The sequence below is a fragment of the Ornithorhynchus anatinus genome, chromosome 2, assembly GCF_004115215.2.
Source record: "Ornithorhynchus anatinus isolate Pmale09 chromosome 2, mOrnAna1.pri.v4, whole genome shotgun sequence".
Classification (NCBI taxonomy): Eukaryota; Metazoa; Chordata; class Mammalia; order Monotremata; family Ornithorhynchidae; genus Ornithorhynchus; species Ornithorhynchus anatinus.
Genome location: NC_041729.1, coordinates 77,898,821 through 77,913,412, shown reverse-complemented (window position 1 = coordinate 77,913,412; position 14,592 = coordinate 77,898,821). Strand labels below are relative to the sequence as shown.

Here is a 14,592-nt window from a genome sequence, read left to right as displayed (position 1 = left end):
TGTGGACGGGTTCAACAGAGAATAGTTGCTCGCCATCTGCTACAAATGGACTGTAGGGCTGACTAAAATAAATAGAAGGAAATGCTTCAAGCAACCAGAGGCGAGCAGATAGAGTTGTTATTACTGGATGTTCTTGAGATTCCAGTTCCCTAATAAGAATCCTAGAAGGCAATCGAAGGTGTCAGTTGGTTTCACACAGCGAGATGGATGCCAAAAGATACTCCTACCTTTCCGAGACTGACTATGAGAAGCAGCGTGGCCTAGTGGAGTATGGGCCTGGGAGTCAGAAGGTCATGGGTTCTAATCCCGGCTTCGCCACTTGTCTGCCGTGTGGGACCTTGGGCGCTTCTCTGCGCCTCAGTTACCTCAGCTGTAAAATGGGTATCGAGACCGCGAGCCCCACGTGCGACAGGGACCGTGTTCAGCCCGATTTGCTCGTATCCACCCCGGCGCTTAGTACGGTGCCTGACACTAACAAGTGCTTACAGGCCATTATTATTATTGGAGGGATCGTTGGTGTGATCCAGTAACGGAACTCGATCTTCTGCCCTTCTGCCCCTCCCAGAAGTACCCCTCCCCTCGTTGACTTGATTCTATTTAGTTGCCATTGTTTTTACGAGATGTTCTTCCCCTCGACTCTATTTATTGCCATTGTTCTCGTCTGTCCGTCTCCCCCGATTAGACCGTAAGCCCGTCAAACGGCAGGGACTGTCTCTATCTGTTGCCGACTTGTTCATTCCAAGCGCTTAGTACAGTGCTCTGCACATAGTAAGCGCTCAATAAATACTATAAATAAATACCATTGACTTTGAGAAGCGGCCTGGCACGGTGGATATAGCGCAGGCCCGGGAGTCCGAAGGACCCGGGTCCCCGGCTCCATCACTTGTCTGCTGTGTGACCTCGGGCAAGTCACTTAAGTTCTTTGGGCCTCAGTTCCCTCATCTGCAAAATAGGGAGTTAGACTGTCCCACTGGATTTACTTGTATCCAACCCAGTGCTCAATACAGCGCCTGGCACATAGTAAGCACTTAAATACCATAATTTTTATTTTCGAGCCCCCGCAACCCCCGCCCGCCCCCCGCCACCTTTGGTTTTGCTCCTGTTTGCTCCGATGCTGCTCCTCTTCCTGTCTTCTAGTCTGTGTTCATGGGAACATTTTGCCTGCTGCCTTCCAAATAAAGTTAGATTCTGCGTGCACCAATGTCTCCTAAGCTCCTACCACGTGGGGCTGGTGCGGTGGGAGAGAAAGAAGGGGACTAAAGCAGGCTGACTGAAGGGTCAGTTGATGTGAAGCTGAAGTTCAGGCTAAGTGGAGTAGAGTGAACATCTGCGAGGGGGACAGTGCGGAAGAATAACCCCTCTGGGGCACCGGGCCTGATCGAACGCACCACGTATCACCCGGCGCCAACCCGAGAACTGCGGGCCCCTTCATCCTGAAAACCCACAGGGTCGCTGTGGCCGGAGGGGCTAGTGGTGAGCGATACGGAACGGTGGGCCCCTCGCTTCGGCCCAGTGGTGTCCCTGGAAGGCCTATCGTATCCCTGCACGAGGGGGAGGACAGCCACAATTTATATATTAACGTCTGTCTCCCCCTCTTGACTCTGAACTCAGTGTGGGCAGGAACGTATCTGCTGTTATTATTGTACTCTCCCAAGCGCTTGGTACAGTGCCTCGCACACAGTAAGTACTCAGTAAATACGAATGAACTTCGGGAATGCCGTCCTCATCTCACAAAAGGGGAGGTGGTCAGACAAACCCAAACACCTGGGCTGGGGGAAATCCCGGACTTGGGTGTGGGGATATTTAATAATAATGTTGGTATTTGTTAAGCGCTTACTAGGTGTCGAGCACTGTTCTAAGCGCTGGGGGAGATACAGGGTAATCAGGTTGTCCCACGTGGGGCTCACACACTTTTGATCCCCATTTTACAGATGAGGGAACTGAGGCACAGAGAAGTTACGTGACTTGCCCAAAGTCACACAGCTAAGTGGCAGAGCCGGGAGTCGAACTCAGGACCTCTGACTCCGAAGCCCAGGCTCTTTCCACTGAGCCACGCTGCTTCCCAGGGCCATCGCGTGCCCTCCTCCCTCTACTGTTGTATGTGAAACTGGCAGAGCTTAGAAAAAGGCGCTGCCCCCCCCCTTATCCTTGAGATTCACCGTGGGCGGGCAGGTGGCCGTGGGCAATCCTCACGGTCGCGGCGCTTGGGGCGCGAGTAGAACTTCCCTTTGGAAACGGCTGCTTAGCACCTGCCGGCTAAGCACAGGGTGCCACCCCGTGTCTCCGGGACCGATCTCTAACCTGGCCGAGCAGACTCGCGGCCGGCGCCGAGTTGGTTCACGCCTCGCTCTCTGGCTCTCGTCACCACACCCGATATACTTGAAGGAAGCGGAGTCGAGTCTGCCTGCAGCTTAAAAAATTACTTTTATTCAGAATCATGTTGTTCTCTTTTGATTTTGTCATTATAAAAGCTTAAAAAAATAGAGCGCGGGGTGCAATGGAACGCTGGCTTTCATTACAGACCGGAACGAATTAAGACTTAAGGCAGGTTTCTCAAGATTAGGTTTAGTTAGAAAAGAACTCAGCACGATCCAAATTCGACTATCCATTTCTCGTATCTCTCAATGTCCGCGGCCGATACTGACTTAGAAACCTTTTTCAAAGCCATGCCGAAATCCTCCATGGTGGTAGGCATGTGCATCTCATCTCTGGAAAGATTCCGGATTTCTTCGGGCGTCAACCCTTCGATCCGTCTCCTCATGGCCATCAGGGATGCATCCCTAAATTGGAAATACAGCAGTGAGGGGGGACGATAAGTCCAAGTCGGAGCGAGCGAGCACGGCTCCGGCTGAGCCGCACAACTGGGACACGATAAACCCTTGACTGTTTCGGCTGTGCCCGAGACTGCTCCCAGGCAACTTACTGTTTGCGAGGCCGTTCTTCATCCGGGCCCGGCAAAACCATTAACGCCGCAAATTTGGAGCTTGCGAAAATTTTCCCCGACGCTCTGCTGCGATACTCACCGAAAGGAGTCGGAGAGAAGGGGAATGGCCGGCAGGGAAGCGGGGAGAAGTAGCATGCTCTATCAATTAATCAATCGATCGTATTTATTGACCACTTACTATGTGCAGAGCGCTGTACTAAGCCCTTGGGAGAGCACACCACCACAGAATTAGCAGACACGTTCCCTGCCCGCACCACGCTTACGGTCTAAAGAGAGAGACAGACATCAACAGCCCTAGTGGAAAGAGTACAGGACTGGAAGTCAGGAGACTTGCGTTCCAACTCTAGCTCTGCCTCTTGCCTGCTTGGTGGCCTGGGGCGAGTCACTTCTCTCTGTTTCCTCATCTGTAAAACGAGGATTAAATACCTGTTCTCCCTCTGTCCTTAGACTCGGAGCCCCCTGCGAGACTGGGACTGTGTATGATATCTGTGTGAGGGTGTGACACATTCTAAATCCTGAACTATCCTGGATACAAAGACAGTCATAAAGGAAAGCCACAGTGAGCCTACAAAAGAGGGAGAATTGGCGACAGTGGGATAGGGAAAGGAGGCTCTAAAAGAGGGAGAGGAGTTGGGGGTGCTGTAGCTGTCTTCACAGTCAGCGTGAGAGTCTGTTCTCTTCCCACCATGGGTGGGGGATATAAGACCCTCACTGCACGCTGTTGACCACAGGGAACCAAGCAAGAAAGTGCAGAGGGCTCAGCACAAGCCATCACACTTGAGTGAGTGTCCTGGAGGTGGTGAGACTTTAAAAAATGATGAACAGAAATATCCCTCGTCCCTCCAAAAACCACGACTTTGAAAGTTTTCCTCTGACATACCTGCAAACATTGGTAATATCTGCACCGGAATAGCCTTCCATATTTTCTGCAATACTCGCAAGGTTGACATCATCAGCCAGTTCCAGTTCACGCAGGCTTATTCGCAGGAGCTCCTCTCTGCCCTTTGCTAGAAATAGCCCCAAAAAGAAGAAAAAGCTTGAACCAACTCCAAGTCACCCTCCTGATCCTCTGTCTTTCTAAGCTGTGCCCTTTCACCCACAAGAACTAGTTCCCGTGGTCTGTTAAAGAAAAAAAAATACAAGTACTAGGATCAGATTCATACGTCATTCCTGATGGGAGACTTCATCAATCAATCAATCATTTATTGAGTGCTTACTCTGTGCAGAGCACTGAACTAAGCACTTGGGAGAGTACAATATAACAGGGTCGGGAGACACGTTCCCCACTCACAACAAACTTAGTCTAGAGAAGACAGATATTAATATAAATAAATTACAGATATGTACCTAAGTGCTGAGGGTGGGGTGAATAAAGGGTGCAAATCGAAGTGCAAGGGAGATTAAGAAAAGACTGGGAGAAGAGGAAATGAGGAAACAGTTGGGGAAGCCTCTTAGGAAGAGATGGGATTCTAATACGGCTTTGAAGGTGGGCAGAATGATTGTCCGAATTGAAGGGGAAAGAGGTTCCGGGGCCAAGACAGGGCACGGGTGAAGGGTCAGCAGCAGGATGGACTAGAACGAGGTAAAGGTAGTAGGTTGGCACTAGAAGAGGGGAGGATGTGAGCTGGGTTGTAGTAGACAATCAGCAAGGTGAGGGAGGAGGGGGGAAGGTGATTGAGGGCTTCAAAGCCAATAGCGAGGAGCTGCAGTTTGATGTGGAGGGTGACGGGCAACCACTGGAGGTTCTTGAGGAGCGGGAAGACACGGTTTGAGTGGTTTTGTAGAAAAATGATCCAAGCAGTAGAGTGAAGTACAGAGCGGAGCAGGGAATACTGGAGGCGGGGAGGTCAGCCAGGAGGCCGACGCAGCAATGGAGGCGGGATAGACTGTGTGCTTGGATTGACTCCATTGTAGTCCTAGAGCACTGCAGGACTGCAGGGTGTAAGGTTGGGCAGCTGACTCTAGTATCCACGAGCATCTACGCTGGAGAAGCAGTGTGGCTTAGTAGCTAGAGCACGGGCCTGGGAGTCAGAAGGACCTAGGTTCAGTGTCTGCTTTGTGACCTTGTGCAAGTCACTTCACTTCTCTGTGCCTCAGTTCCCTCATCTGGAAAATGGGGATTAGGAGTGAGAGTCCCATGTGGGACAGGGACCGAGTCCGGCCTGACTGACTTGTGACTTGTATCTACCTCAGCGCTTAGCACGGTGTTTGGCACACTGTAAGCACTTATCAAGTACCATAACCATTATTATTATCCTTCTGTGATAAGCGATGCCCGTTCTCCACCTAAAAAGGCCAACTGACTAATGGTGAATTTCAATTTCAAAATCTGAGAAAAAAAATCACAGCAGACAGCGCTTTTATATAGGATTTGAATGAAGATACCTGATGGTAGTGGAATATAAATTCTTTTTTCTAAGCGTCGTCTTAAGGCCTCATCTATATCCCAGGGAAAATTAGTAGCCGCAAGAACCATAACCATTTTGGAAGGATCATCATTTTCGGCAGCACCCCCAACACCTAGGAAAAGGAAGAGGATAACAAGGCCAATATATGACTCTCACATAAAGTTTAAGTTTATCATGTATCCATCCCAGCGCTTAGAAGAGTGCCTGGCACCAAATAGGGGCTTAACAAATTCCATAATTATTATTATTATTACTGTTAATGTGATGAAGACAAAATATGGCACCGCTGCTATTGCAGTCAGCCCCCTTAAAAGGCCAAGAACCCACACTCCTGAGAGAAAAAGACAGTCCTTAGCATGGCTTATTCAAAGTGACTCAACTCATTCAATTGTATTTATTGAGCACTACTGTGTGCAGAGCATGGTACTAAGCGCTTGGGAGAGTACAATATGATAGTAAACAGACATATTCTCTGCCCACAATGAGCTTACAGTCTAGAGGCGGGGAGAGAGACTTTAATAGAAATGAATTACAGATGTCGGAGAAGCAGCGTGGCTCAGTGGAAAGAGCACGGGCTTTGGAGTCAGGGCTCATGAGTTCGAATCCCAGCTCTGCCACTTGTCGGCTGTGTGACTGTGGGCAAGTCACTTAACTTCTCTGTGCCTCAGTTCCGTCATCTGTAAAATGGGGATTAAGACTGTGAACCCCACGTGGGACAACCTGATTCCCCTGTGTCTACCCCAGCGCTTAGAACAGTGCTCGGCACATAGTAAGCGCTTAACAAATACCAACATTATTATATGTACATAATTCATTCAATCGTATTTTCGTTCTATTGTAATTCTTGAGCACTTAGTGCAGAGCACTGTACTAAGCGCTTGGAAGAGTACAATACAGTAGAGACATTCCCTACCCACAACGAGCTTACAGTCTAAAGATTTATTTGCTATTGTTTTAATGAGATGTTCATCCCCTTGATCCTATTTACTGCTATTGTTCTTGTCTGTCCGTCTCCCTCGATTAGACTATGAGCCCGTCAAAGGGCAGGGACTGTCTCTATCTGTTACCGATTTGTACATTCCAAGAGCTTAGTATAGTGCTCTGCACATAGTAAGCGCTCAATACTACTGAATGAATAGAGATGAGCTTACAGTCTTGAGTCCGTACCGATACTAGCAACAAGTCAAGCAAAAGCGATGGGGTAATGATGGTTATAGACAGAAACGGCTGGAGAGAAAGTGTGTGAATAAAAACGCAAGATAATTTTTTCCTTGGCTGAATAGTCTCCTTCTGAAAGTTGGTTTTCAAGAATATCATTTAGCTTATTATTTAACATCTAAAAATATCTTGTAGTAGCTTAGATTTGAAACTAATATTGTTCCTGTTTAGTAAATTACCTTAAATTTTGGGCTCCAAATCATAAGAAGGTTTGAAATATCTTAAGATTTGGTGGTCCTGCTAGAACCTAATCACAACCAGAAAGAGCACAACTCTTTTGCAGGGACGGCGGCTAGATCTGTAGACTGACACTTTATAATCAGGTAAAAACCTATCACCACTAAATTCCTTAAACAGCAGTTTATCACATTTATGGAGTAAGCTTGACTCCGGCAATGAGGTGATGTGCCAAGGCACTGATTTAGGGTTAATACACAAATATTGACTTCTTTTTCCTACAGACTATAAGTGTTTTGATTAGGGAGATCACACCCATCACCACAATGTATCCCTCAGTTGTATAGTGTGCTCTGTCTCTGTGGCTCCTCAGTCAAAACGGGACTAATCTGAGATCTGAAGCGGACGCTGGTTCGTTACGACAAGTTCACTTACCATCCATCTGAACTAGCAGCTCGGCTTTCACCCTTCGACTTGCTTCGTGCTCCTCAGAGGTTCCTCTGCGACTACAGATGGAATCGATCTCGTCAATGAATATAGTGGTTGGTGAGTAAAATCGAGCCTAAAGGGGGGAAAAATAAGATCAACAGAACAGCGGGACACTGACATTTTAAAGCCGCCTCGAGAAAAGAAACCCCACTCCTCCTGTTCCCGGCTACAAGGTGTCTCCCCAGCCCCAGCTTCCCCCTCTTCCAGAATCAACCCATTCGCTCACAGCCACCTCCACAGGAGGAAGAGCGCGGTGAACCTCACGTGAGTAGTATTAAGTTTAAAGTTAGATACAAATACATCGAGTCATAAAAGTGTCAGTGGGGGTTGGTGGTGCCGGACCGCATCTCAGATGGGCTATATTAGAGTGTACACAGACTTGTTCACCACCAGGAAACTAATGGTCGTGAGCCTAAAAGCGTTAAGTACAAGTTAGACAAGAGGAAAACCTTCCAGAATATATGGTCAAGCAGATGGAATGTTACTGGAGGAAACTGTGAAGGCAGTAAATATGTTTCAGTGGTCCACAGTGATGATTAGAAAGCAAGCCAGAAGCACTCAGAACAGTGCTGGACACATAGTAAGCGCTTAACAGATACTAGAAAAATGATCACTTAAAAAAGGAATGTTAGGAAATAGATATAGATATTAGAATGTGGAATTATGAACTATAATTTTTATAAGGGTTACTAATTTTAAAAAATGTTAATAATATTAGATGGTTCATCCTAAGCTCCAAGGCTGGATATCAAAGATAGCAACCACACTGTTGCTCCGAGTATCCTTTGTTGCTCCTGTTGACGACAGACTGTAGCGTTAGATGGGCCGCTGATCCAGGCCTTCCCCTTACTCTATGACAGAATTACTTTTACTAAGACTAACTCTTATTTTGAGCACTTATTAAATCTACCTATGGTCTAAATAGTTAAAAAAGAAACCTAATCCCTGGAAAAGTTTTTTTTTTTTTTAAATAAAATTTTAAGTTAAATTTTATGCAAGAAAAGGTGGATACGCCCATTGTGGGCAGGGACTGTCTCTGTTGCTGCATTGTACTTTCCAAGCGCTTAGTACAGTGCTCTGCACACAGTAAGCACTTAATCAATATGACTGAATGAATGAATGGTTACCAGCAAGATGACAGAATTACATTTTCTCATTCTTTTTAACTAAACACCATGAAGTCAGAGCACAGAAACTTAAGGATCATCTGGTAACTAAAAGAAGTAACCTATCTTCTTAATTACTAAACTCTATAATAAGATTAAGGTGGTTACATGCAAACAACCAAACTGTATGAAGGAACCTATTTTCAAAGTTGCTTTATAAAAAAATGCAATGCCAATATCAACACTATGGCTAAAGATCTCTTGGAGGCAATTTATTTTTTTTTTAAGCAGTTTAGAGTGGTCTGCTAAACTTCCTCTTGTCACAAATTTACAGTATTCCTGACCCTAGGAAACTGCCTTTAGCCCTCACAAAAAGTACAATTAAGGGATGAAGGAAACAATACGAAATGAATTTCTCTGGCTAGAAAACAGCTTAAAAAGAAGGGAAGACAGATCCTGAGAATGTGTTAGGTTTAGAAAGGAGGGTCTAGAACAGTAAACCTTAATCCCACCTGAGCCTTCTTGCATTCTATTAGAGATATCTACAGTCAACTTCCCACTTTCCATCTTCTGAAGAAGCAGGATATGTGCAGCAGTCTTTACACTGATGTTTAAAAATATATTTTCAATGCAGATTAAACACGCAGACTGAGTGCAAACACTTGGAAAGTCACGGTTCATTCTTACCCCAATATACTCAAATTTCCTGAGGGAGGGGAAAAGAACAAAAGTGCTAAAGCCTGAAAAAAGGACTTCTTAACTCATATCTTGGGTCATTAGGTTGAAACTATGAGGTGACTTTCCCCAAGTCGGTGAATGGAATAACGATTATGGAAACATGACTGTAGTATCAGTTTGGGGGAATTATTTCAGTGAGTAACGGCTAATTATAGGGAAGGCAGTGTAGAAATAACTTCAAGCTGCTCTAGTTGATGAACAAAAATCCTGTTAGGCACAAGAATAGGCACACAGCCAACAGACAGGCTCACATTTCGAAGTGGACTCAAACTAGGCGGTCAGGCTAAATTAATGGCCTTCAACAGCACCAAGAGCACAATATCCGCCTCCAGTTGTCACGCTGATGAGGGCTCCTAGGATTTGCTCAGCCACTGAGGATAGTTACGACTCACTTATTCCCCCTCACAGAGGTACAGAATCATTAGACTCTCTCGAACATTCACCATTTCAAACAGGAGCCGGACCAGCTTCTCGGATTCTCCTCTGTACTTGGACGTGAGGGTTGAAGATGAAACATTGAAAAATGTCGTTTTGCACTCAGTAGCTACTGCTTTAGCAAGCAGAGTCTTCCCCGTGCCGGGCGGGCCAACCATCAACACTCCCTGTTGAAAACACCACAGAGGAATTAAATGGTTAAGAGAGACCACCGATAAGACAGGCACCAAAAAGGGATACGGTTTTCTGCGACAAGGACTCTGTGTTTTATAATCAGCCTATACACGATATTGAAAGATGAACTTTTGTGAAAGTTTATACCGAACCCAGTATTCTTCAGAGGCAGCTCTGAATTCTGGTGCTTATTTTTAAATAACAAATGCAACGAGCACTAGCCTGGGCGTCAGAGGACCTGGGTTCTAATGTCGACTCTGCCAGTTGCTTGCCGAGTGACCTTGGCAAGTCACTAAATTTACCTGTGCCGCTGTTTCCTCATCTATAAAATGGGGATCATCTGGTCTCTCTCCTACTTAGACTGTGAGCCCTACGTGGGACAGGGACTGTGTCCGACCTAATTAACTTGTATCTTCCCCAGTGCTTAGACCAGTGTTTGACCTATAGTAAGCACTTAAACACCATAAAACAACAAAATAAACCATGAGAATGACATTTTTACCTAGAAAATATTGATAACATTAAGACGGTAATTGTTACAACTTTATTTCTGATACCACAGAATTGGAAAACTTACTTTCCAAGGTCTCCTAATGCCCTTGAAGAACTCTGGCATCCACATGGGTAGAACCACAGCTTCTTTGAGCAATTTTTTGGCTTCTACTAGGTCAGCTATATCATCCCTGAAAGAAGAAAATCCATTTTTTTCACTGCAATCCAGGACACTTCAGAAGGTTTCACTATATTAACGTTACATGGCCATTCTCTATTCAGTTTGAGATGCTGTGATCTCATCACAACCAGAAAACTGATGGATGGTATGGTGTGTGGTGGTGGGGAGGGGAAAGGAAGGGAAAAAAGCTATGGTTATGCCTCTAGGGATGGCACTGAATCAACTGTCCACAATATATAGTTATCATAAAAATTGGAATATACACAGAGCTCAAAAATCTCAACTGAAAATTGCTAATAATTTTACTGTGGGTTTCAGGTTGGCTATTGGGCAAAATGATAATCTGTTCATGAGTTCCACCAATCCTACCCTCAGCTCCTCAATCAGGAAAAGAATCCCTGCCTCGCTGGCCCAGAAGAGTGACCAAAAGTGACACACAAGTCAGGATTGCGAGGGAGCTTATAATTTGATCTGGCAGTGACCCACTTCTAAAGCTTAACCAGATCACCCTCCTGAAGGTCACCAATCTCAAGAGCTAGAAAAAGTGACCTAGTACTAAATCGAGGCAAAATCACAGCAGTGACCTCAGAGGTTGGAGCAGAGTTCGAACTATCACTCATGCCCAATTCCAATAAAAAGTGCAGCATTTGGTACTCTTAAGGGATTACGATCGGGGAGCTAGACAGGCTGAAGGGATCCTAGAGAGTTCTAGCCACTCATTACCGAAGGCTGTTTTACAGGGCCAAGCTGAGGCCAAGCCGAACTATACTGTGGATAAAATTCATATTCTATGAGTGAAAACAGTCTCAGAAGGAAGAAAGGAATTAGAAAACAGCAGCCAATCACTTGATTCAATCCCACTTTAGCAGCCCCAGGCAGACCTGCATCATCGGGGGAAGATTTCCACTTCACTTTGCTCAGAACGTAACTTACCATCGAATATTGGGATTCTGGGAAATGATATCTCTCTCTAAGGCTTCTACTAAATCTTTATCATACCCGGTACCGTCAAATTTATGTATTTCAGGTTCTGAAACTTCAGCAGGCGATTTGTTCTAGATGAGAAAAAAGAACCCTAGAATTAGCCCAGATGCTGCTGATTGAATAACGGGCTGCAATTTTTTTTTTTTTGCCTTAGTGAGGTTGGTACCCTTCCTGCGGGCAGGAAATGTGTCTGTTATACTTTTTCTCCCAAGCACTCAGTACAGTGCTCTGCACACATTAAGCACCTAATACAATTGACTAACAAGCTATCAAAATACTTGGCCATAAAAATGTGGAGGCTGCTCAGACTCCACATTTTAAGGGAGACCCCTGAAGGCCCTTAAAGAGAGATCGTCCTCGGGCATATGAATGGCCATGTCACCCAAAGGCACATGACAATTTAGTCTACATAAAATTTCCGTGGATGGGATTCATTCGTTCAATTGTATTTACTGAGCTCTTACTATGTGCAGAGCACTGTATTAAGCACTTGGGAGAGTAAAATGTAACAATAAACAGACACATTCCCTGCCCACAACAAAGTTACAGACATTAATATAAATGAATAAATTGCAAATATGGGAGTCCCACAACCTCCCTCCAAAGGTCCGCAGCCCGCTCTAGTGTTTCACTGCCCTGACTCAAGAAGCTCTTCCTCTGATCTAAAACATCTCCTGTTTTCATTTAAAGCCATTTCCTCTTGTTCTTATCGCTGTGGGTACAGAGAATAACAACAGAGAAGCAGTGTGGCCTAGTGGACAGTCAGAAGGGCATGGGTTCTAATTCCGGCTTTGCCACTTATCTGTTGTGTGACCTTGAGCAAATCATTTAACTTCTCTGGGCCTCAGTTTCTTCATCTATTAAATGAGGAATAAGTAAATAGGCTCACAGTCTTAATCCTCATTTCACAGATGGGGTAACTGAGGCACAGAGAAGTTAAATGGCGTGCCCAAGATCACGCAACAGACAAGCGGCGGAGCAGGAATTAGAACCCAGGCCCTCTGACTCCCAGGTCCATGCTCTATCCACAAGGCCCAATAAATACGCCTGATTGACTAAGTAATTGCTGGAAAGAGATTGGAAGAGATTGGAGCGGTTAGCTGAGGACAATACACTTAGGTCTATTATCCATTTCTATTGCATCTTGGAACATTCCAACAGGAATTCTACTTTCACATCGCTCCTCTCTTCAGCCTTTCCTTTCTTATTTGGGGAAAATATGTTATTTCTCATATACAAAAGGATAATGCTAATCAGCACCTGCAATGCTTTCAAGAGGAAAACTGTTAAAGTAACGGTCCTCCAAGAAATTTCATCATTTCAATGCACTTGCACTCTCATCTCTAATAAATAAGGAATCAATTTTAAAGGAAGTGTTAAACAAGCAGTGTGGTCTAGCGGAAAGAGCACGGGCCTGGGACTCGGAGGACCTTGGTTCCAATCCTGACTCCGTCTCTTGCCTGCAACGTGACCTCGGGCACATCACTTAACTTTTCTATGCCTCATTTTCCTCATCTGAAGACGTTTTCCCTCCAGCTTAGACTGTAAGCCTCATGTGGGACAAGGACCGTGTCCACCTGAAGAGTTTGCACCTACTTCAGCTCTTAGAGTACAGCTCTCATGCTTGGCACAAAGTAAGCACTTAATTGCCACGGTTATTAATCATTTCATTTAGAGCTTTTTTAAAAATTAGGGAAAGCCAGGAATGTCACACCTTCTCCTCTCTTCCTTTACTGGACTGCTCCTTCTTTTCCCGACCTCGGACTGCTTTCCCTTTGTCATTATTGGGGTTTCGAGCAGACGGCCGGTGTGGGCCTTTGGCTGCCACACCTGGACGGTTACTGTGTGTTCTCGAATCACTGCATTGAGCAGACTGGCGTTTTCTGGGTCCCGGTGAAGGTCTGATCAGTCAAACAGCAAATTGGGGGGAAAAAACAAAACAAAACAAAGAACTTAGGAAAAACAGCAATACACTGACCTCTATTTTACGGTCTACCTTGAAGCAGTTTAAGACAAAGCCCCACTTTTCCTCATCTTCCACTCCCTCTGCATTGCCCTGACTTGCTCCCTTTGCTCTTCCCCTGCTCCCAGCCCCAGAGCACTTATGTACACATCTGTCATTTCATTTATTTGAATTGATGTCTGTCTCCTCCCCAAGACTGGCAGCTCATTGTGGACAGGGAAAGTGACTGTTTATTGTTGTATTGTACTCGCCCAAGCACTATATTGCACACAGTGAGCACTCAATAAATACAATTGAATGAATTAATGAACAACATCCTACCATGTCACCTACCATGGGGAGTCATTTGGCTCATTCGAAATATGAAAGAAAACTCTGCAAACATATGACCATTATGATTTACCTTTATCCATTATCCATTTCTCTCCCTGACTTGGTGATAAATACATTTACTACTAAGTTTATATCCGTGACAAAGAAATGCTTACCCTATGGGTCAAATACTCAAGTAGCTGCCACACTCTTCCATACTAATAACTATTTACTGCTACTCTCCACGTCTGAATAAGAAATGGATTCTCGGCTCATTTTACAAAGGCCATAAACTCTGGTTTATTTCATTTAAACCAACTCTGTTATGTCATACTCTCCCAAGCCTTATTACAGTGCTCTGCACAGTAAGTGCTCAATAAATACTACTGCTTGATTGAGAGAGAGGGATCTCGGTGCACTATCTGAGTACGTATTCCAATCAAAAAAGAGACATCATTGGTATTTATTGAGCACTTATTGATTTAATTTTAGTGCTTTTTAACCACGACTTAAACACTACACCTGCACCAAGTCTAGAATATTTTCTGTGACTTCCACAATTATAGAGACCATATCTGGAGGGATTGTGGCTACCAATCAGGATTCGACAGTCTTGCCCACAACCTTGGTGTTATCCAGCTCTCCTCAATGTCTTTCGATTCTCACGTTCAACCAACGGCCAAATCTCACCAGTTCCTCATAAAGTTTCTCCCAGATCCGGCCCCTTCCTCTTTCTCCAATTACCTGCCATTTTGGTGCAAGCTCTGCTTGTATCATGGCTGAATTACTATATAAGCCTCCCCCCGACTCCAATCTATGGTACAAGCTGCCGCAAGGATCAACTTCCTGACACGTCTCGGCCCAGACCACCTGGCTCCTCAAAACTGTCCACTGGCTCTCGATGACCTTCACCTCAAACAAAAATTCGCCCCACTTAGCTCTACAGTTCCCCATCCAATACTATAGACCTC

General features: G+C 45.2%; 1 protein-coding gene across 3 annotated transcripts in view; it reads right to left on the bottom strand.

Annotated features, from left to right (window-relative positions):
• Positions 1-2,401: 2,401 nt before the first annotated feature.
• KATNA1 (katanin catalytic subunit A1) overlaps positions 2,402-14,592 on the bottom strand; it is a 34,144-nt gene continuing 21,953 nt past the window's right edge. For all 3 annotated transcript variants that reach the window (XM_029057867.2, XM_029057869.2, XM_029057868.2), the window contains exons 4-11: positions 13,061-13,247; positions 11,296-11,417; positions 10,267-10,372; positions 9,524-9,682; positions 7,183-7,309; positions 5,330-5,464; positions 3,825-3,951; positions 2,402-2,780 (exon numbers count right to left, since the gene is read on the bottom strand). In XM_029057867.2, the coding sequence (XP_028913700.1) occupies positions 2,582-2,780; positions 3,825-3,951; positions 5,330-5,464; positions 7,183-7,309; positions 9,524-9,682; positions 10,267-10,372; positions 11,296-11,417; positions 13,061-13,247 (1,162 nt within the window). In that variant the 3' untranslated portion in view covers positions 2,402-2,581. The remainder of the gene's footprint in view (positions 2,781-3,824; positions 3,952-5,329; positions 5,465-7,182; positions 7,310-9,523; positions 9,683-10,266; positions 10,373-11,295; positions 11,418-13,060; positions 13,248-14,592) is intronic.